The sequence below is a fragment of the Ailuropoda melanoleuca genome, chromosome 6, assembly GCF_002007445.2.
Source record: "Ailuropoda melanoleuca isolate Jingjing chromosome 6, ASM200744v2, whole genome shotgun sequence".
In the NCBI taxonomy this organism is placed as follows: domain Eukaryota; kingdom Metazoa; phylum Chordata; class Mammalia; order Carnivora; family Ursidae; genus Ailuropoda; species Ailuropoda melanoleuca.
In genome coordinates this window covers 100159041-100182298 of record NC_048223.1, presented here as the reverse complement: position 1 = coordinate 100182298, position 23258 = coordinate 100159041, and the positions used below count along the sequence as shown (strand labels likewise).

Genomic DNA, 23258 nt, shown 5'->3' with positions numbered 1-23258 from the left:
CCAAGTGGCCGCCCGGCGCTGTTGTGTAGAACAATAGTGCCCTCTAGTGGCGCACGGGGCAGCACTCTGGAAGGAGAGTCAGACCCGGAGGTGTGCGGGTTATGAGGAGCAAAGGGAGCTGATGCCCCCTCCCCAGCGCACACATTCAGATTCTTACACATTCTCCTTCCTCTCCCTCCTGCCTCCCTTCTTCTCTCCCCCTCTCATGGTTTAAGGATCCAGAAACAGAGACCAGAACAGAGTGGTGACATGTCCAGGCCTGCACATTTCATGTGGGATGTCTGGACTAAAACTCAAGTGTCTTGTCTTCCAGTCCAGTGTCTTTTCCTTCTAGGCTCATCTACCTGCATATTTATAACCAGTCCTTCTTTTATTGCTCACCTGCTGTGTGAGTTGGTATAGGGAGAGTGCAAGAATGAACAGGACAGACACATGGTCTTCTTGCCTAGGGGAGAGACTGGCCAGTGGTCAGCAATGCCAGTACCTGTGATGAGTGCAGAGACCCCAGAAGTATGGGGTAATATGGAAGCACTTTGGAGGGGCATCTGACCTGAAGGATAGATAGGAGTTAGCCAGGGAAAGGAAGCTGGAAGGGGGAGGGAGTATGGAGAAGGTTCCAGGCAGCAGGAACATGTACAAAAACTGAGTCAGAGATTGTGCTTGCAGAAATTGCAGCATGGAATGGAAGGAAGTGGTAGTGGGGAGCTGAAATGGGCAGGAACTAGGGTGAGCCTCTACTGGGCTGGAGATGTAGGTAAAAGGCTTTGCCTGTGGGGTCTTATAGAGGCTTTGGACAGTGTTCTAAGATTAGCAGGGAGCTACTGAACATTAGGGAGGTGAATGCCATGGTCAGATTTCTATTTGTGCAGGATGACCCTGAGTTTGGCATTAAATGCCTCAAGCTAGCTATTAGGCTTTGGACAACCCACCTAAAAAATGTTCAAGACAGAAGGAATCTTAGGTTTCACCTAGTCTGTCTTACACATGGAGAAACCGAGCTCAGAGAAGGCAAATCACTTCCTCAAAGCAGCTGAGGCAGAATGATTATCTCTAAGTCCCTACACCTCCCACTCAAGGTCCCAAATATGCCAGCCTGAAACACACACCGTTCCCAAGGCTGCTTCTAATAACGGAAAAAATTCCCCAACCTTTGCCCCCCACAGAAGTCCACCCAGGGCCAGACCAGAGTCCAGCAAGTTATCTTCAAAACTGGCAAAGAGAGTGCTCACTAGACCTGCCTCCCTGAGACCTCAGGATAGTTGAAAGCTTGCTTCGGTATCCATGCCTAGCAAGAACCAGGGTAAGACACGAAGACCAGAGACTGTAGACTGGTGGTGGGGGAAGGAAGGTGACCTGGGCAAGGGGCTCCCATAGAGACCGGGGGAGCAGAGGGCTTGACTCCACACTGACACATTGAATCTCATTTCAAATAGCATGCAAAATAAAGAAGACAGGTTTAGGAATTGAAAAGTAACTCAGACTTTGTAAAAACAGATGGTGATAAAATGCAGTTGTCCTAATATTTGGATAATTTAAATGCCCTAAGCAGCTAGGGAATTCAGAGAAGTAGTTCAACATAGGCCGGATCGTTTAACATTTGGTGTGAAAGTCATGGGCAGTAAGGAAGTCCCAGAATGTGATGGAAATATGATAAGGAAAGGTTTTGAAATAAAGAAACATGAGCCTGGTGAGTGCCATCTGGAATTGGAGAATAACGCGAAATAGTAGAAAGAGGTGTCAGAAGGACTGAATTCGAGACCTAGCTTAGCCACCTATTAGCTATGTGACCTTGCCCAAAGCACTTAACCTCTGTGACCTCATCTCAATAGTAAAGTTACAACAACAATAATAATAATACCAATAACCCCACATACCTCACAGGACTCTTTAGTAATCACAAGGGAGGCCAGATAGGACCATGGCGAAGGGTAGCATTGTAAATCTCACCTCTACCACTTAATGGCTGTGTGACTTAGGTGAGACCCCTTTAAACTTTGATCTCCTCATCCATAATATAGGCTTGCTAACTCCTGCCTCAGTTGATTGTTGGAAGGACTAAATGCGATAGTCAAATGTAATCATAGCAAAATGCCTTTGTGTACAAAATAGTGTGTACTAATCGATGATTTTTATCATCAGTGTGACCATGTTTTCAAACTTATAAATTGTTCATAAAAATGGAAGATTATTGTAATACTTATCATGATATGACTTCACTGGGTAACAGGATAAATACTAAAAGAAAAATGTAAACAGGAAAAATAGAATGGAGGCGGTAAAGCACGTGGTCCGTCTTTACAATGGAGGGACTTTATAGATGAGGATGTATTGGGACTCAGGGTCTCACCAAATTTACTCATGTTGGCTTAGTTAAGAGATGGTCATATGGATCTTTCTTAAGGATGAAAAATACTATCCATGATCAGTGGCCTCATGTCAGGTTGGGATAAGGTATCTGGTGAGTAACTGAGAATCAGCAATAATTCAGGTCTTATCTCACATCTCCAGAGCCACTGAGAGGGAGTGTAATTGGTAGGTTAATGAAATCTGTAAGACACTCAGCGAACCTCCAGGGAGCCCCTCTCGAGCTGGAGAAAGTCCACCCTGGAAGATAAGAAGTAATGCAAAAGAACCTCAAAGTTCATTCACTAGTTCAAAAATATTTCATCCCTACTCCAGGCTGAGCACCTTGTTAGGCACCGAGGATTTAGAGATGAAAGACATGATCCCTTTCTTCACAAAGCTCACAGCCCACTGAGGGGAAGAATGAGTAACTCACTATAATTCAGTGAGGTAGTTACAGATAAGTTGGGAGAGTCCAGAGTTGGGGCTCCTAGCCCAGCCAGAGATCAGAGAAGGTTCCCCAGAGGGGACGGTACCTGAGCAGGTTCTGCCAGGACCCGGTGTGGTTGTGTTCTAGGAGGGGCAAGGGGGCCAGCCCTGTAAAAGGACGAGGGTTCGTTTGTGGTGTGGGCTAATGTCACAGTCCTCCCACATTATAGTAATAATTGTCCTTTTAAAATCTCTTGCTTGAGGGGCACTTGAGTGGCTCAGTCAGTTAAGCGTCTGCCTCTTGGTTTCAGCTCAGGTCATGATCTCAGGGTCCTGAGATCGAGAGCCCCGCTCTGTGTCAGGCTCCACACTCAGTGGGAAGTCCACTTGTCCCTCCTCCCCTTCTGCCCCTGCTCTTTCTCCCTCTCTCTCTTTCTCTCTCTCTCCCCCTTTCAAATAAATAAATAAAATCTTTAAAATCTCTTGCTTGAAAAAAGCACATGATGTCCCCCTCCTCCCAAAAAAATCTATTAGGAATTTTATAACAGTTTTAAATGAACTTGTGTCTTATTAATCCCAACAGTATCTATTGGTACTTACACTTGAAAAATATTTACTATACTTTTAAATGAACTTGTGTACTGTATTCCCAGCAATACTTACTTATGTTGTCATTTGAGAAATATTTATTTCATTTATGTGCAAGACTTAACTAACTATTCATTGTGAAGCAGTCTCTGTTCATGCCTCTATTGATGATGACCTGAGGAGAACAGCCAGCTCAGCCCATTGCCCAGCCCCAGAGGTGGGTGAGCCACAGTTAGCATTGGGGTCAGGGGTACTGGCAGGACCTGAGACTGGAGAGCTGGCCAGAGCGGGGCTTCATTGTCCACGTGCAAGCGGGAGGCACAGGGACATGCTGAAGAGTTCAATGCAGTGACAGCAATGGATTGCTCTGCTGGCAGTGTGGCAAGCAGCAGGAGGAAGGCAAGGCAGGGGCAAAGAGATCGGTTACGTGGCAAGTTCTGAGCTAAAATAGTAGCAGTGAGTGGAGAGAAAGGAGCAAATATGAAAAATATTAAAAGGTAGAATTGATTAGACTTAGTGACCCCCCGATGTGGGAATAGGGGTGAAGTCCCAGATGACCAGCCTTCTGGCTTAGGTCACTGGATAGATGGTGGTACCAACACAAAAAGAGGCAGAGAGGGGTGATAGGAAGATAGTGGAAGAGTAGGGGACCCCTTTTCCAGCCGGTCCCTTGAGTCGAGCTGGATAGGTACCAGACCAGCCTGAACATCCACGGAATCAGCCTCATCGGGCTTCTCCACCGGGAGCCTGCTTCTTCCTCTCCCACTCCTCTGCTTGGGTTCCCTTTCTTGCTGACTGTCTGTCTCTCTCTCTCAAATAAATAAATAAAATCTTTAAGGAAGAAGCCCACATCCCTAAGATCTCTATAAAACAAGGGCGCACGGCCTGGGTCCCAGTCAACAATTTGGCCTCTGGACAACCCCGCAATCTCTCTTCATCAGAATGACGAGAAGGAGAAGTCCCCCCCAGCAAAGAAAAGATAATGAGTCTGTGGCCTCTGCCACAGAATTGGCCTCGGCCACAGAATTAATACATATGGATGTATCCCAATTATCAGAAATGGAATTCAGAGCAACAATGGTCAAGATGATGAGTAAACTTGAAAAAAGCATCAGAGAAAGCGTTGCTGAGAATATAGAATCCCTAAGGGCAGAAATGAGAGCGAATCTGACAGAAATTAAAAACTCTATGAGCCAAATGCAGTCAAAACTAGAGGCTCTGACGGCCAGGGTCACCGAGGCAGAGGAACGCGTTAGCGAATTGGAGGATGGGTTAGTAGAAGAAAAAACGAAAATAGAAGCTGGTCTTAAAAAAATCCACGCCCACGAATGTAGATTACGGGAGATTACTGACTCTATGAAACGATCCAATGTCAGAATCATCGGCATCCCTGAAGGGGTGGAGAAAAACAGAGGTCTAGAAGAGATATTTGAACAAATTGTAGCTGAAAACTTCCCTAATCTAGCAAGGGAAACAAGCATTCGTGTCCAAGAGGCAGAGAGGACCCCATCCAAGCTCAACCAGGACAAACCTACGCCACGGCATGTCATAGTGCAATTCGCAAATATTAGATCCAAGGATACAGTATTGAAAGCGGCCAGGGCAAAGAAATTTCTCACGTACCAAGGCAAAGGTATCAGGATTACGTCAGACCTGTCTACAGAGACCTGGAATGAGAGAAAGGCTTGGGGGGGCATTTTTAAAGCTCTTTCAGAGAAAAACATGCAGCCAAGGATCCTTTATCCAGCAAAGCTGTCATTCAGAATTGATGGAGAAATAAAGACGTTCCAAAATCGCCAATCATTAACCAATTTCGTAACCACGAAACCAGCCCTACAGGAGATATTAAGGGGGGCTCTATAAAGGTAAAAAGGCCCCAAGAGTGATACAGAGCAGCAAGTCACAACCGATACAAAGACTTTAAAGAGAAATGGCATCATTAAAATCATATCTGTCAATAATCTCTATCAATCTAAATGGCTTAAACTCTCCCATAAAACGCCACAGGGTTGCAGATTGGATAAAAAGACATGACCCATCCATTTGCTGTCTACAAGAGACTCATTTTGAACCCAAAGATGCATTCAGACTTAGAGTAAGGGGATGGAGTACCATCTTCCACGCAAATGGACCTCAAAAGAAAGCTGGAGTAGCAATTCTCATATCAGATAGACTGGATTTTAAACTAGAGGCCATAGAGAGAGATACAGAAGGGCACTATATTATTCTTAAAGGAAGTATTCAACAAGTGGATATGACAATTATTAATATATATGCCCCCAACAGGGGAGCAGCAAGATACACAAGCCAACTCTTAACCAAAATAAAGAGACATATAGATAAGAACACAGTAATAGTAGGGGACCTCAACACCCCACTATCAGAAATAGACAGAACACCCTGGCAAAAACTAAGCAAAGAATCAAAGGCTTTGAATGCCATACTCGACGAGTTGGACCTCATAGATATATATAGAACACTACACCCCAGAACCAAAGAATACTCATTCTATTCAAATGCCCATGGAACATTCTCAAGAATAGATCATGCTCTGGGACACAAAACAGGTCTCAGCCAATACCAAAAGATTGAAATTATCCCCTGCATATTCTCAGACCACAACGCTCTGAAATTGGAACTCAACCACAAGGAAAAACCTGGAAGAAACTCAAACACTTGGAGGCTAAGAACCATCCTGCTCAAGAATGACTCGATAAACCAGGAAATCAAAAAACAAATTAAACAATTTATGGAGACCAACGAGAATGAATACACAACGGTCCAAAACCTATGGGATACTGCAAAGGCAGTCCTAAGGGGGAAATACATAGCCATCCAAGCCTCACTCAAAAGAATAGAAAAATCTAAAATGCAGTTTCTATATTCTCACCTCAAGAAACTGGAACAGCAACAGAGGGACAGGCCTAACCCACTGACAAGGAAGGAGTTGACCAAGATTAGAGCAGAAATCAATGAATTAGAGACCAGAACCACAGTAGAGCAGATCAACAGGACTAGAAGCTGGTTCTTTGAGAGAATCCATAAAATTGATAGACCACTGGCAAAACTTGTCCAAAAACAAAGAGAAAGGACTGAGATTATTAAAATTATGACTGAAAAGGGAGAGGTCACGACCAGCACCATTGAAATTGCAAGGATTATTAGAAACTTTTATCAACAGCTATATGCCAAAAAACTAAACAATCTGGAAGAGATGGAGGCCTTCCTGGAAACCTATAAACTACCAAGACTGAAACAGGAAGAAATAGATTTCTTAAATAGGCCAATTAACTATGAAGAAATTGAGTCAGTGATAAACAACCTTCCAAATAATAAAACTCCAGGCCCAGACGGTTTTCCTGGGGAATTCTACCAAACATTCAAAGAAGAAATAATACCTATTCTCCTAAAGCTATTTCAAAAAATAGAAACAGAAGGAAAGCTACCAAACTCATTCTATGAGGCTAATATTACCTTGATCCCCAAACCAGGCAAAGACCCCCTCAAAAAGGAGAATTACAGACCGATTTCTCTAATGAATATGGATGCCAAAATCCTCAACAAGATCCTTGCTAATAGAATCCAACAGTACATTAAAAGGATTATCCATCATGACCAAGTGGGATTCATACCTGGGATGCAAGCATGGTTCAACACTCGCAAATCAATCAATGTGATACATCATATCAACAAGAAAAGACTCAAGAACCATATGATCCTCTCAATTGATGCAGAAAAAGCATTTGACAAAATACAGCATCCTTTCCTGATTAAAACCCTTCAGAGTGTAGGAATAGAGGGTACATTTCTCAATCTCATAAAAGCCATCTATGAAAAGCCTACTGCAAGCATTATTCTCAATGGGGAAAAGCTGGAAGCCTTTCCCTTAAGATCAGGAACACGACAAGGATGCCCACTCTCGCCACTATTATTCAACATAGTACTAGAAGTCCTTGCAACAGCAATCAGAAGACAAAAAGGGATCAAAGGTATCCAAATCGGCAAAGAAGAAGTCAAACTGTCTCTCTTTGCAGATGACATGATACTCTATATGGAAAACCCAAAGGAATCCACTCCCAAACTATTAGAAGTTATAGAACAATTCAGTAAGGTGGCAGGATACAAAATCAATGCCCAGAAATCAGTTGCATTTCTATACACGAATAACGAGACTGAAGAAAGAGAAATTAGGGAATCCATCCCATTTACAATAACACCAAAAACCATACGTTACCTTGGAATTAACTTAACCAGAGACGTAAAGGACCTATATCCTAGAAACTATAGATCACTTTTGAAAGATATTGAGGAAGACATAAAAAGATGGAAAAATATTCCATGCTCATGGATTGGAAGAATTAACATAGTTAAAATGTCCATACTACCCAGAGCAATCTACACTTTCAATGCTATCCCGATCAAAATACCGAGGACATTTTTCAAAGAACTGGAACAAATAGTCCTTAAATTTGTATGGAACCAGAAAAGGCCCCGAATCTCCAAGGAACTGTTGAAAAGGAAAAACAAAGCTGGGGGCATCACAATGCCGGATTTCGAGCTGTACTACAAAGCTGTGATCACAAAGACAGCATGGTACTGGCACAAAAACAGACACATCGACCAATGGAACAGAATAGAGAACCCAGAAATGGACCCTCGGCTCTTTGGGCAACTAATCTTTGATAAAGCAGGAAAAAACATCCGGTGGAAAAAAGACAGTCTCTTCAATAAATGGTGCTGGGAAAATTGGACAGCTACATGCAAAAGAATGAAACTTGACCACTCTCTCACACCATACACAAAGATAAACTCCAAATGGATGAAAGACCTCGATGTGAGACAGGAATCCATCAAAATCCTAGAGGAGAACGTAGGCATCAACCTCTATGACATCGGCCAAAGCAACCTTTTTCATGACACAGCTCCAAAGACAAGAGAAACAAAAGATAAAATGAACTTGTGGGACTTCATCAAGAATAAAAGCTTCAGGGCGCCTGGGTGGCACAGCAGTTAAGCATCTGCCTTCCCCACGGAATGGGAGAATATATTTGCAAAGGACACCACAGATAAAGGACTGGTATCCAAGATCTACAAAGAACTTCTCAAACTCAATACACGAGAAACAAATAAACAAATCATAAAATGGGCAGAAGATATGAACAGACACTTTTCCAATGAAGACANTGGGACTTAAAAAAAAAAAAAAGCTTCTGCACAGCCAAGGAAACAGTCAAAAAAACTAAGAGGCAGCCCACGGAATTAGAGAATATATTTGCAAATANACAGGAATCCATCAAAATTCTAGAGGAGAACATAGGCAACAACTTCTATGACATCGGCCAGAGCAACCTTTTTCACGACACATCTCCAAAGGCAAGAGAAATAAAAGATAAAATGAACTTATGGGACTTTATCAGGATAAAGAGCTTCTGCACAGCCAAGGAAACAGTCAAAAAAACTAAGAGACAGCCCACGGAATGGGAGAATATATTTGCAAAGGACACCACAGATAAAGGACTGGTATCCAAGATCTACAAAGAACTTCTCAAACTCAATACACGAGAAACAAATAAACAAATCATAAAATGGGCAGAAGATATGAACAGACACTTTTCCAATGAAGACATACAAATGGCTAACAGACACATGAAAAAATGTTCAAAATCATTAGCCATCAGGGAAATTCAAATCAAAACCACACTGAGATACCACCTTACGCCAGTTAGAATGGCAAAGATAGACAAGGCAAGAAACAACAATTGTTGGAGAGGATGTGGAGAAAGGGGATCCCTCCTACATTGTTGGTGGGAATGCAGGTTGGTGCAGCCACCCTGGAAAACAGTGTGGAGGTCCCTTAAAAAGTTCAAAATTGAGCTACCCTATGACCCAGCCATTGCACTACTGGGTGTTTACCCCAAAGATACAGACGTAGTAAAGAGAAGGGCCATATGCACCCCAATGTTCATAGCTGCATTGTCCACAATAGCCAAATCATGGAAGGAGCCGAGATGCCCTTCAACAGATGACTGGATTAAGAAGCTGTGGTCCATATATACAATGGAATATTACTCAGCTATCAGAAAGAACGAATTCTCAACATTTGCTGCAACATGGACGGCACTGGAGGAGATAATGCTAAGTGAAATAAGTCAAGCAGAGAAAGACAATTATCATATGATTTCTCTCATCTATGGAACATAAGAACTAGGAAGATCGGTAGGGGAAGAAAGGGATAAAGAAAGGGGGGGTAATCAGAAGGGAGAATGAAGCATGAGAGACTATGGACTCTGCAAAACAAACTGAGGGCTTCAGAGAGGAGGGGGTGGGGGAATGGGATAGACTGGTGTTGGGTAGTAAGGAGGGCACGTATTGCATGGTGCACTGGGTGTTATGCGCAACTAATGAATCATCAAACTTTGCATCAGAAACCAGGGTGACTAACATAATATAATATAATAAAAAAACATTTTTAAAAAAAGAGGCAGAGAAAAGGACAGGGTTTGAGGAGACAATTTCAACTTTGGACATAGTGACTTTGTAGTTCCTATGGGACAACTAAGTGGAGATACCATTAGTTAGAAGAAGGATCTAGGCTAGGTTTGGGGAGTATTGTCATGGGTAACAATCAAAGTCGTGGGTGTGGGTAATAGCACTCAGCGGGAGTATGGAGTGTGGGAGAAGAGGTCCAAGGACAAAGCACCAAGAACCCCACCATCTGAGAGGCAGGTGGAAATGAACAGTCCCCCTCAAGAGGCAACCACATGCAGAAATGAAGGAGAGGGAAAGTGGGAGCAAGAGAGAGACAGTGGGAGAGAGGTACCATGGGAGCCAAGGGAAGAGAGAGCTTTAAAAAGGAGCCATGAAACTGGTCAGTCCCAAGAGCAGTCAAGTACAAGGACCAGTAAGTTTACCCGTAGCTACGGCGAAAGGGATTAATAACAAAACACGGTCTCCTACTTACGGGACTGGTTATGCTGTCAGAGCGCCTCATACTTTGTACTTCACGTCTCTGGCCTGACAGCCAATAGCAATTGCACAGATGAAAAAGCCTCCAGAAGGAAGGTGACTATCTAGCGAGTCAGTGACTGGGGTCCTGGGATTAGAGATTGTCCAGAATCTCAACCATGCTTCCCAGTCCCACCCACAATTGTGTTAGCTTTTTACAAGTAACCAACAAGGGAATCAGAATGGGCCCTGTTCTAGAATAATGATATAGACATTCAAAGGCTTGCTTATTACGCTTCCAGAGCCCAGATCAATGCTCTGGGATCATGTGACTCAAAAAGGGCATTACCTAATTCCTTACGGGGAGGGCTTCCACCCACTTCCATATATGAGAGGGATCATTGAAGTTCTTCAAGTGGAGCAGTGATATCAACTGAGGATTCATTGGAAAAATTAATTAGTATTATTGAATTTGTATTTGATGGTGTGTATGTCTGGTTGTTGGATATTCACACCACCTGAAACAAAATAATGAAAGTACACTGTGAAGATCTGTTCTGGCTTTTTTTCTTTTGCAACTGGACCCCTTCTCACCCTATCTCTCACTCCAGTGAGTAGGCTATCTTCACCAGAGATAGTCACTTAAATTTGGAGCAAAAGCTCCTTGCAGATTTGATGAGGTCAACACTTACCAGATCTCAGTTCTCCAACCTCTGTACTTTTCCAGAGGCAGGTCTGGCTCTCCATACAGGAGTCCCCTGCTCGCTCTTTCATTCCTCAGTCACACCAACGAGAGGAGCATGGCTGCCCCTCTGGCTGGTCAGATCTGGACCAGACCCAAACTTACCCATGTGGGACCAGGCCCGGACCTGCCTCCCTACCTTGCCCTCTGCTGGGAGCAATTCACAACACACTTATCTCTGGGAATTCACTGCTCTGCCGGGCATAGGTCTGATTATCTCTCTCTAAACCCGTCTATCATTCATAGCACAGAAGGAACATGAGACAAAGATCTCTGTATCAGCTTCTAACATTTCATTCTCTTTACAGCTCAGATAATATCACTGCACTGTTATCATATTGAAGGTTGGGCAAGACCCCAAAACAGTCATCACTATGCAATGTTGATTTTCTGAGGGTGACTCACAGCCTTATTTCCAGCTGGTGGTCTGGCTCTGGCCTTTTCTTCTGACCCAGAAAACTGAGCTTCAATCTGGATAAGTGGCCGTACAAGTCATTCCGGGTCAGGAACAGCTGGGAAGTTCTTTGGATTCTGTTCCACAGGCCAAGGATGGGTGATGAGCTTCTTCTCTTTCCCCTAAGTGTATTCTGCGTGTGGCCCTCTTCTCAGGGTTGACGATGGCTGGTACACAGGAAGAAGAAAGCACGCAGGATGGGTGATTTGGAATCAAAAAATGCCTACTTTATCACCCACTCCATTGTGTTGCTGAAACAGAAACATCTGATAAATATTAGATATGAAGGACACCTGGGGGTTTAGTCAGGTGAGCGTTCAACCCTTGATCATGAGCTCAGGGTCATGAGATTGCGCCCCATGTTGGGCTCCACGCTGGGTGTGGAGCCTGCTTAAGATTCTTTCTCCCTCTCCCTCTGCCCCTCCACCCCTGCTCGCTCCCTCTGTCTCTTAAAAAAAGATTTGAAAACTCATTCTCAGAAAAAGGAGAGTCATTAAGTGTCTCTCTCCTCCTTCAGAATAAGCCTAGACAAGTAACTTGATGTTAATTCTCTAATCTCTCAAATAAAGAGACCCTTTAAATAGGAGACTTCTGAAATCATCTTAAGCCTGTGCAGCACTCCACGGGAAACAATTCTTTAGGTATAAGGTCAAACTGGACTGCTATTATGATTTAACAACAACAACAGGTGTGATACACTTTTCAGCTTCTGCACCACAGACTTCTCACTTGTCTAAATGATGTGTGTCTGGGACTAGGCGACCTGCGTTCAAACCCTGGCTCCCAGACCTACAAGCTGGATGACCTTGGACCAGTCCCTTAGCCACTCTAGGTAAAATGGGATAATGGCAATTTCTTTCTCAGAGCGTTGCTGGAGTTTTTATGAGTTTTTAAAAGTAAAACACGATGCTGAGAGCTTGGGCATAGCAAGTGACCGCTGGGCCGGTATCAGACAGACTGGCAAGCAGTCCGGGGTTGTCCAGACTTTGCTGTGATGATGCAATAACAAGTCCCACGCTATTTTTCTTCACTGTAGGTCAGTGCAGCTGAACGGCCAGCCCTTAGTGATGGTGGACGATGGGACCCTCCCAGAACTGAAGCCCCGCCCCCTGCGGGCCGGCCGGACACTGGTCATCCCTCCAGTCACCATGGGCTTTTATGTGGTCAAGAATGTCAACGCTTTGGCCTGCCGCTACCGATAAACCACCCTCACACCCGCGAGTCACCAGCAGGCCTGCTGGACTGCTTTCCACTCTCCCGTCCTAATAGTATCCTGATTTTTCAAACATCTTCTTAGCAACAAACCAGTCTCTGCTGCTCCATCCTGCTGGAATCAGCACAGACTTGCTCTCCAAAGAGACAAATGCCATAGCATGAGCTTCCCCTAGGTAGGCCACATCAACCCCCAAGAAAAATGTAGACGTCGCCTGTACCTGTATAAGGATGAAGAGAAGTGTGTGCAGCCGTATGTACCCGTGCGCGCACCAAGGAAAGAAGCTGGCAGCGCGCTCCCGGACAGATGGAACAGCTCTCCATGATCCGGGTCACGTCTCAATGTAACTGTGGACCTTAGCCTGTGGCCGCTGCCCTCGGCACAAGATGAGGAAGGAGACCACCAGGTGGGCCTTCAGGAGCCCAGCCCTCTTCTAACTCCTCTCCTTGTCTGTTCCCTGCTGTTGCCCCGGGTTTCCTATCACCTCTCTTCCCACAGGGGAGCGAGTGGGTGGGTCGGTGCTGGCCTGCTGGGTGAACTGTTTATGTCATTTCCTGGCTGATGTATGAGTGTGCGCATCTGGGTTTCTGACAATGGCATCAATCACTGGCTATTCCTCCGGGAAACGGGTGCTTTCAAAGTAAAATTGCAATCATACTCCAGATTTTGTAAGAGGGTTCTATTCCTCTGTGAATCCAGATTCCCCTTGGGTTGGAATGGGAGTCAGGTAGCAATATTCATGGACTGGAGAACAATGTATTAGGCACCACGAAAAGCAATCATCATCCGTCATGTGGCTGGGAGGGAGAGAGTTTCAGCACAAAAAGAAAGCACACTGAACCACTGAATGCAGACACACACACACACACACACACACACACACACACACACACCCTAACTGAACAAGCAAATAATTAGACCTGCATCAAATCTGAAGGAATCTTAAAGGCTTGTAGGCCAAGCCCTTCATGGTTTATTTGACCAAAACCGTTTCAAAAAGGTGTCAATCAAAAGCCATCACTGTAAGACACAACTGAATCTCACCTGTCTGCCTCTTCCTCAGGAGCTGTGTGCCTGTCAGTGGCATTTACTAGGCAGAAATCTAATCTGGTCGTGAAGGTTGACCAGGTCCATGCTCTCCCAGGCCCCCCAGTGTGAGCCCAGAGCAAAGCTTTCCGTTCAGCCCCTGGGGGAAGGGGGAATCTGGAGGCCGAGGTCTGACGGGGAACTGTGCAGTGCTGGGTGGGACGCCCCAGGTCGGGCAGGGGAAGTGGACTGATTTAAAGGTGGTGGTGATAAACCTGCGTGATTCAAGGGGTGAGACGCAAATAAGCTACCACTGAAATGACTCTCTCCTGTGGGTTGATTTTCTTTCTCAGGATAAAGGACAGGAAGGACAGGGCCGGGTCTGAGGTGAGACACAGCACGAGGGAGGGACAAGTCCGGGAGACCCAGCACAGACAGCGGGGAACTGGGGAGAGGGCAGCCGGCAGGCTCACTCTGTGCTTGAGCGGACTCGGCTCGGCGGTGTTTGCCGGTGGGTCCTGGAGGACGAGCGCACCGGAGGTATGTGCTCCTGCCAGCAAAGCGGGGGGCGGCAAGGACTGGGCTGGACCTGGTCAGTGGGCAGGCTCAGCCTGGAAGCCGATGGAGAGAGCATGGCCGCATGCAAGGCCACCCAGGCAGCCTCCTGCTCAAGCCTCAGCTCTGCAAGGGGAGAAGCAAGAAGTGCCAAGACTGGGGGAGAAAGCAGGGAAAGGAGTGGCAGGGGACAGGCCAGGTGAGGAAGAGAGAGGAAAAGAGAGACAAAGAACTTGTCTCCTCAAGCTTTAAAAAACGTGTGCAGATAGCAAAGTCTCCTCTATATACAGACACAGGCACAGCTGCAGGCCCCGGATGAGAGCACAAGTAAGCGGCCGTCCTGGCGGGCCTGGCCCTGGCCGGTTTGCTCCGCGAACCTAGTAGCCCCGTGAAGGAGTCTTCCCGTGAGGCGTGGAGAGGGTTCGGAGCTCACGCAGGGCCACCCAGGGCAGTGGGTGGCTGAGCGCAGAACAATCCAGTGTCTGTTCATGCAGCCAGCAAGCCCAGTGGTTGCCCACTTCACAGCCTCACCCCCTCACCCGCATCCAGGGCAGCCAGACCTCCAGAGCTCCGTGCAAGCTTTCTGTAAATAAGAGTTAGTTCTTCACTAAGCTTCCCAGCCTGCAGAAACTGGGCCACTCCTGCTTCCTTTATCTTTCTCTGTGTATTAAATGCTCCCAAGAGGTTTAAGTTTTGTTTTTTCTTTTTGTTTTTTTTAGTTAATAAAAAGGGAGGAGGGAATCATTGAAATTTATCTTTGGGGTCCTGCAATTCTAACTTTGCAACTGTCTGATGGAAGAAGTATTTGCATTATTCAAAGGATACTGAGAAACTCATGATAACATCACATTCTTTAGGGATTTTGGTCCAAGGCATCTGTCCTGGTTTTTTCATTCTGGGGTGGTAGATAATTACTAAACAAGTAGGGACCACTTCCTAAAGGGATTCCCCTATCACACTCCCTGCAAAAGATAGCCTGTGGCAAAACTAAGCCTCACAATGCCCACCACGGGAGCCCCTTGCCAGGCTGGGCCCTGGGACAAAGGAGTTCATCCACCAGCTTCCCACATCAGATTTTTTCCTCCTAAGATAAGACATGGCTGAGATCGTCTAAGACTTCAGAACCACTTTACTTTAAACTGAAGAATGGGCTTTCAGAAATGCTTATTTGAAAGCATAATAAGGTATAATGAGAAGTCTGTGCCTTTTGTTGAGATGATTTTCTATTCTTCCTGCCTCTAGGAATGATTTTCTTTCTCCTTTCTTATCACAAAGGCTCAGAACAAATTCTCATTGTTATTTGAAGAAAAAGTCTCAATTTTTCTAGTGCCCTGAAAAAGCCACAACTGTGGGATATTAGCTTATCTCTGGATGGAGAGAAGCTTAAACATTCCAGAACTGGACTACAATGAGACTAAGGCCTGGGACCCCCAGAACCGCAATTCCCCAAGGCCCACTCACCCTGGTAGTCCCATCCCCTCCCCAGTAGTTGAGCCCAAACCCTGCACCCTCCAAAATGGCAGAGTTTGTTGGTGGATTCCCCCTGAAAGGCCCCCACTGGCCCTGAGCACCAGGAGCTGCTGAGGCCTGCTGACGGGGGGCGGGGAAGGACCCAGCAGGGCTGCCGAACTGCTGAGCTGCTGGAATCGTCCTGGCCGTGCCCCCATCTGCAGGTGTGCTCCACGCATGCACTCCAGGCCCATGTCAGGGAGGGATGCAGCTGCTGCGTTCACCTTGGAAATCCACTGAGAGTGGTTTTATTTCTGAAAACAAAAGGGCAGTGTTTCAACTCTGCAGACGCAGAGATGACCCAGGCAGATACCTCTGGCAGTAAAGCCTACTAGTTGTTCTGATGGGTCGTGAGCAGGGCTGTGACCGATCGACCTTGGCTGTAACATTTGGAATCCGGCCTCCCCTCGGGCCCACCAGTGACCCTCCTGGTTGCTTCTCCCCTGTGTTCTTCTGTAGAATAATTGAAAGGACCACTCCTACCACCGCCACCACCCACCACACGTAATGATTCTCAGTATTTCCAAGATCTGGAGAGCCAGGCAATACCCAAGCATGCGCTGCCTTTAAGGGCACTGCCCCTCCTGTCCCCACCACTAAGAGCCTTGCAAGTTTCTCTTTGTCTTCCAGACTAAATAAATAATAAACCCATTAACTATTGCCAGAGGGGAGGTATTTTTGCAAAGATCGCTCTAAAACAAGAAAGCTAAAATACAAGAAACCAAACACCAGAGCAGCCCCCTGGGAGCATTCGGGAGGAGCTGACCAAGTTCCAAATGACTGGCTCATGAGTAAATCCCCCTGTCCTATGCACCCAGCAGAGAAAAGGGGGCCCTTCTTTATAGCCCACAGCATGAACTTACTCTTCTAATTATTATTCATGAAAATATTCTAGGATCCTTTTTCAAGTTGTAAATGTTATGTAATAAATTATATTTTTGGAAGAAGCAGAAGAAACCTAAGCTTCATTCATCTGGAACTTGGCAAAATGAGTACAGGAACACATCCCAGGGAAAGTTTCTTCTCTGCAGGGAATTTGAACAGGTGTTAATATTTGCTTCCAAAATCAGATTATATTAAGGTTTATACGAGCTTGGCGATTGCAGAGTTAGGGCCCATGAGGTAGTTTATATTTTGAGGTAACATTCTGTAAGTAATAAAATGTGAATACTCTTAACTTTCTGTTCTCAGGATGTTCGGGGGGGGGGCACTGTTGTCCACACTACACTTTGACCCAATGAACTAACACATGGTGGGAATTGTTGATTTCGTGATGTGCTGCCTCTCCCTCTTTTCTCTTCCCCACAAGCTTTGCCTCCAGTACTCTAAGTAGAAATCAAATGTTATTGTTCAAGTTAGATGTCATTGACTATGTTGAAGTAACTGTTAACTGCAATAACAGATAAAGCCCAGAATCTCAATGGCCTAATGTAATCGACACTTATTTCTTGCTAACAGATCATGCAAAGTTTAATTGGTGGCAGGGGGGTGAGTAGTGGTTCCGTTCCCCACAGCCCTTCAGGGACCCAGACTGGTAGGCAGTCTGCCATTTCATCACTTGGCCTCCAAGGTTGCTATGGGCGTCCACATGCAGCTGGCAGACAAGGAGAGAGTGTGTGCAGAACCACAGTGCTAGTTTAAGGCCTTACCTAGAATTGGCATAAATTCCTTCCACTCAATTCCATTGACCATAAGTCAGTCACATGGTCCCATCTAAATGTGGGGGGATTCGGAAATGAAGTCTGTGGCTGGACAGTCATTTCTCAACAATTATATCTCATTGTTATAAATGGGATGTCTTTGATCCCCCCCGAATCCATATGTCGAAACTTAACCCTATGTGATGGATTCCCAATGTGCTAGTATTTGGAGGTGGGGCCTTTGGGAGTGATGAGATTGTGAGCGTGGAGCCTTCATAAATAGGATTATAAAAGAGACTGCAGAGGGCTCCTTGGCCCCTTCCACCACATGAGGACACATGTGAGGATACATCCAAAAGTTTCTTTTTTTTTTTTTAGATTTTATTTATTTATTTGACAGAGAGAAACAGCCAATGAGAGAGAGGGAACACAAGCAGGGGGAGTGGGAGAGGAAGAAGCAGGCTCCCAGCGGAGGAGCCTGATGTGGGGCTCGATCCCATAACGCCAGGATCACGCCCTGAGCCAAAGGCAGACACTTAACCGCTGTGCCACCCAGGCGCCCCCCAAAAGTTTTTTATGAACAGGAAAGTGGGCTCTCATCAGGCACTGAAGCCACTGGAACCTCGATCTTGGACTTCTCAGCCTCCAGAACTGTGAGGAATAAATTTCTGTTGTTTATAAGCTATCCTGTATATGGTATTTTTATTATAGCAGCCTGAACAGACTAAGACATTCATGAAAAAGGAACACAAAACTTTGATGGACAGCTAGGAGACCAGAAAATGTATCAATGATATTGGGTCCCTCTAGTTAATTTGACATCAAGTGAGTGTTTCAACCAGACCATGTGTGGTGATATCTAAATTCAAATGATTTTTTTAAAATGCTTCAGAATGACCTAAAGGAGCTTTCTGCCTCTTTCCCTTCCCTTAAGTCCTGCCACTCCTGGTACTTAGCTGAATTGTAGCAGAAAATGATCTTTGTGTTGTTCCACTGCTCTCCAGTTAGGTTGCGTCTAGTACCGGACACCGTGCCCTCTCCCAGACACATCAGAAATCTAATTTAAAACCTCCAGTAGCAAAGCGGGTTAACGGATCACTAGAGAATCCTAGGGGCCATAGCTACAGAACAAATGGGTACCGTACCTGGAGATAACACTATTTCACTAGTTGAATCCACCTGGTGGGTGCAGGAAACTATACTTTCAGGCAATTGAAGGAAGCTGCTCTGTCCAGAGACCTTGATTCTAGTCCTTACTCTCCTCCACTGTGTGACGCTAAACAAGTCACTGGGCTCGGGGCGCCTGGGTGGCTCAGTCGGTTAAGCATCCCCCTTTGGCTCAGGTCATGATCCCAGGGTCCTGGGGTCGAGCCCGCATGGGGCTCCCTGCTTAGTGGGGAGTCTGCTTCTCCCTCTCCCTCTGCCTGCCGCTTCCCCTGCTTGGGCTCGCTCTCTCTCTGCCAAATAAATAAATAAAATCTTGAAAACAGCCACAACAACAACAACAAAAACAAGTCTCTGAGCCTCTCTGGAGCTCAGAATTCTCATCTGTAAAATGAGGGCTTCAGAGGAAGTGAGCTCTAGGGTTACCTGAAACCTGCCCCCCCCCCCGTCGGAGCCTGTGTCAGATGGTTCATAAATACACACACACACACACACACACACACACACACGTAGACTTAGATATACCTTTTTGATAGGTTTCAAAGGTAGCCTTAAATTTTTTGTCACTGTTTCTACATAAACGCAATGTGCCTTTCAGGATGCATACACACGAAATTTAACAGAGACAACACGATCTGATGATTTTTGTTTCTAGAGGTAAGGTCATGATTTTTCTTTGAGTTAATGACTTGACTCCTCTCATCCAAATTTCCTCTCAAGCAGCAATTTAGTGCAAATTTAACGTAAATGAAGCAAGGTATACTCAGCTTGTTATTAGGTTTTTAAAAGAAAAAGAAAGGTTGACCTCACTTTTGAGAAATTAAATCGAACTTGAAGACATGTACATGGGATTGCTACAGCAGCATCTGAAATGTAACATAGTAGAGTTTTTATCATGTGTACACCTGATGTCCTGGAAGTCAACTATTTACAGGTGGGGTGGGCAGTGGAAGGGCAAGGAAATCGGAGGGGCAATGAAAGACAGATGGGGGACAGACAGCAAAAGGAATGAATAATCAAAATAATGTTAAGGGAGATGCAGGAAAGAATGAAGAGCAACATAAATATGTGGGAAAATCTAAATAATAAAACAATGATGTCGCATAGAATTAAAAGTGATTGCAATAGCATACATTTTAAAAGCAGACAAATGGAAAGTACTCTAACATCCTTCCATTTTTAAGGCAGAGGTAAAAGAACCAATTTATATTAAACTTTGATAAGTCAAGGATGCATGTTTTAATCACTAGGGTAACCACTAAAAAGAATATTGAAAGAGTGTATTATTTCTAAGTGAACGGGAGCAAGGGGGAGAGTGGAATCAAAATAAAAAATAATTGATCTAAAAGAAAGCAAGAAAGAATGATAACAGAGGACAGGTGGGACAAATAGAGAATAGTAAGATGATAGATTTGAACACAAGTTTACTTGTAATGTTATAAAATGTAAATAGAATGCTCCAATTAAAAGACAAAGATTGTCGGATGAGATAAAAAGAAACAAAACCCAACTAAATGCCATTTAAAAAGAAACATCTAAAATATAAGAAGGTAAAACGATTTAAAAAAGATACGCCATGCAACAAAAGGTGATGTTGATATGAGACAGTAAATACTTTTGTAAAACAAAAAGTACTGTTAATAATGGAGAGGGACATTTTATAAAGAATTTTTAACAGTAAAAATTCTAAATTTGCACGCACCTAATGACAAACGCTATCTGTAAAGCAAAGCCTCACAGAAATAAAACGGGAAAAGACAAATTCACAATCATGATAGGAGATCCTAAACCCATTTCTCTCAGAAAATGAGACAAAAGACAGACTAAATCAGAAAGAATAGAAAATTTAGACAATACAATTAACAAATTTCACCTAGATGAAATTTGATGCATAAATTTTAAACTGATATTTAATCATACACGTATGTGCGTGTACATGAAGCAGAAAGCTGTGATCCACAGTTAGTAATAACGTTATGTTGAGCTATACTGGAGCATGAGGTCAAAAGAAAATCAGAAATACTGATCGTGTTTATATTTAAAACTTTGATATTTTATTCATCATGGATTTTTTGCTTTAGTTCCGACTTTTAAAAACACTGATTAAAATAGTATTAAATTCATTACCACATTTTTTGACATCCCTTTAAACTCTGCACTCAAGGTGAGTATCTCATTCTCCCCACCCCAGGCCTGGTCCTGAAGCCAGTAAAGGAGATAAAATGGAATCATAGAAGTGCTCAATAAAGGTTTTTAAAGGCATAAAAAGAGGGAAAAGGGGACAAAGAAAAGATGCGACAAATGCAAAACAAATAGCAAGATAATGACTGATAGACTTTAAACCGTAGTAATAATCACATTACACGTGAGTTGTTCTTCCCACACAATCTGACAATTCCATCTGGCGGAGATCGTCAGTCTGGATAAAAAATCAGACCCAACTATATGCTGCCTACAAAAAAAAAATGTGTTTTACAAATGAAGACACAAGTTGACTAAGAGTAAACAATGGAAGATTACGTAATGCAGGGGAGGTAAAATGTCACCTCTACCCTCTCAGAGTTTCCAGCTGAGGCTGACATAAAGCAGAGTCCACAGGAGAAAAGCACAGAGATTTTATTTAGTAAGTTTTAACATGTACAGGGGAGCCCCCACAAGAAAGATGATCTGAAGAACTGGCCAGGCCTAAGTGCTTATATACTAGGTTGAAGAAAGTGGCAATTGTGGAAAAGTAACTAAACCATACGGGGAGACTATAGAAAGATAAGTTATTTTAACCCAGTCTATTTTTACAGATTTCTCTCTGCCTAGAGTCCCCTTCTCTGGTGAGAAGAACGTTCCTGTCCTCCTGGAAAAGGGAGGATATCTTTCCCATGGGAGTTTCATGTCCTGCTTACAGAAAGAAGAGGGAAGGCCAGCATGCCCTTCTTGCACCTGCTGAAACACAAGTGCCTTTAGCTCACAGTAATCAGTGTACCAAAGTGGCATATTTTGGGGTTGCATGTCCTGAACTCTTCCACATGCCATGTTAATCAATCAAAATAAAGCGGTAGTGGTTACACTATTCTCAAAGTGGATTTAGTGCAATGAACAGTGTCAAAGATTAAAAGGTAATTTTATAATGATATAGGGGCTAATTCATTAAGAGAATGTAACAATCATAATGTTTATGCATCAAATAACAGAGCTTCAATATATATGAAGCAAAACCTGGCAGAACCATGAGGAGAAATAGGCAAATTCAAAATTATAGTTGGAGAATTCAATATCACTATCTCAATATTTGATAGAATAAGTACACAGAAAATCATTAAGGAGAGAGAAGACTTAAATGTTCCTATCAACCAACTTGGCCTAATTGACATTTATAGATCACTCAACCCAACAAAAGAAAAATGTATATTATTTTCAAGTACACCTGGAACTTTCACCAAGATTGACCATATCCTAGGCCATCAATAAATTTAAAAGGACTCAAGTCACACAAAGCATATCCTCTGGCCAAATGGAATTGAAATAGAAACCAATTACAGAAAGATACCTGGAAAACCATCAAATAGTTGGAAATTAATCCCACACTTCTAGATAATCCATGAGCCAAAAAAATAATCAAAGGAAAAATTAGAAAGCATTTGGAACTCATTGAAAATGAAAATAAAACATATCAAAAATTGTGGGTGCTAAGAAAACAGTACCTTGGGGGAAGTTTATAGCAGCAAATCCCTTGTTAGAAAAAAAGACAAAGGGTCTCAAATCAATGGGTCAGGTTCTGCCCTAAGAAACTAAAAAAAGAAGAACAAATCAAATCCAAAATAAACAGAAGAAAGGAAATAGAAAATAGTGCAGAAATCGGTGAACTAAAAAGCAGAAAAACCGATGAAAATTGTTGAAACCAAAAGCTGTTTGAGAAAAATCAATAAAATCCTTAGTGTGACCTGAATCCATCTAAATGTATTGAACAGAATGGACAATCCAGAAATAGATCTTCATATTTATAGTCAATTTATTTGAGACAAATGTGTCAAAGTAATTCAATGAAGAAAGAATACTTTTTCAACAAATGGTGCTAGAAAAATTGGATATCTATATGCAAAAAAATGAACCTGAACATTTCTCTCACACTTTCTACAAAAATCAACTTGAAATGGATCATAGACAAGTGCAAAACAAACTATGAAGCTTCTGGAAGAAAACAGGAGGAAATCTTTGTGACCCTGGTTTAGGCAAAGATGTTTTAGACAGTGGCACAAAAGCACAAAAATTTCTGTTCTTCAAAAGTCACTAGAAAGAAAATGAAAAGACAAAGCCACAGGCTGGCAAAAAAAAAAGGAAAACATATCTGATAAAGAATTCATATCCAAATATATAAAGAAATCATATACATAATAATAAAAAACAACTTTAAAATGGGCAAATGATTTCAGCATTTTACACACGGCATACAAACACATGAAAAGAAGTTCAACGTCACTAGTCATTAGGAAAATGGAAATTCAAACCCCAACGGGATTCTACCATATACCTACTAGAACGGCTAAAATTTAAAAAGGACAATGCCAAGTGCTAAGGAGGCTACAGAGCAGTGAAAACTCCCAGTGCTGTCGGGGGTGTAAGATGGTGCAGGCGCTTTACCATACAGCCCGCACCATA

The 23258-nt window shown here is 43.6% G+C and overlaps 1 protein-coding gene across 2 annotated transcripts in view; it reads left to right on the top strand.

Moving 5' to 3' along the window:
- The window catches only part of HPSE2 (heparanase 2 (inactive)), a 696190-nt gene extending 682814 nt beyond the window's left edge, over positions 1 to 13376 (top strand). For both annotated transcript variants that reach the window (XM_034663118.1, XM_034663117.1), the window contains one exon: positions 12538 to 13376. In XM_034663118.1, the coding sequence (XP_034519009.1) occupies positions 12538 to 12798 (261 nt within the window). In that variant the 3' untranslated portion in view covers positions 12799 to 13376. The remainder of the gene's footprint in view (positions 1 to 12537) is intronic.
- The last annotated feature ends 9882 nt before the right edge of the window (positions 13377 to 23258 follow it).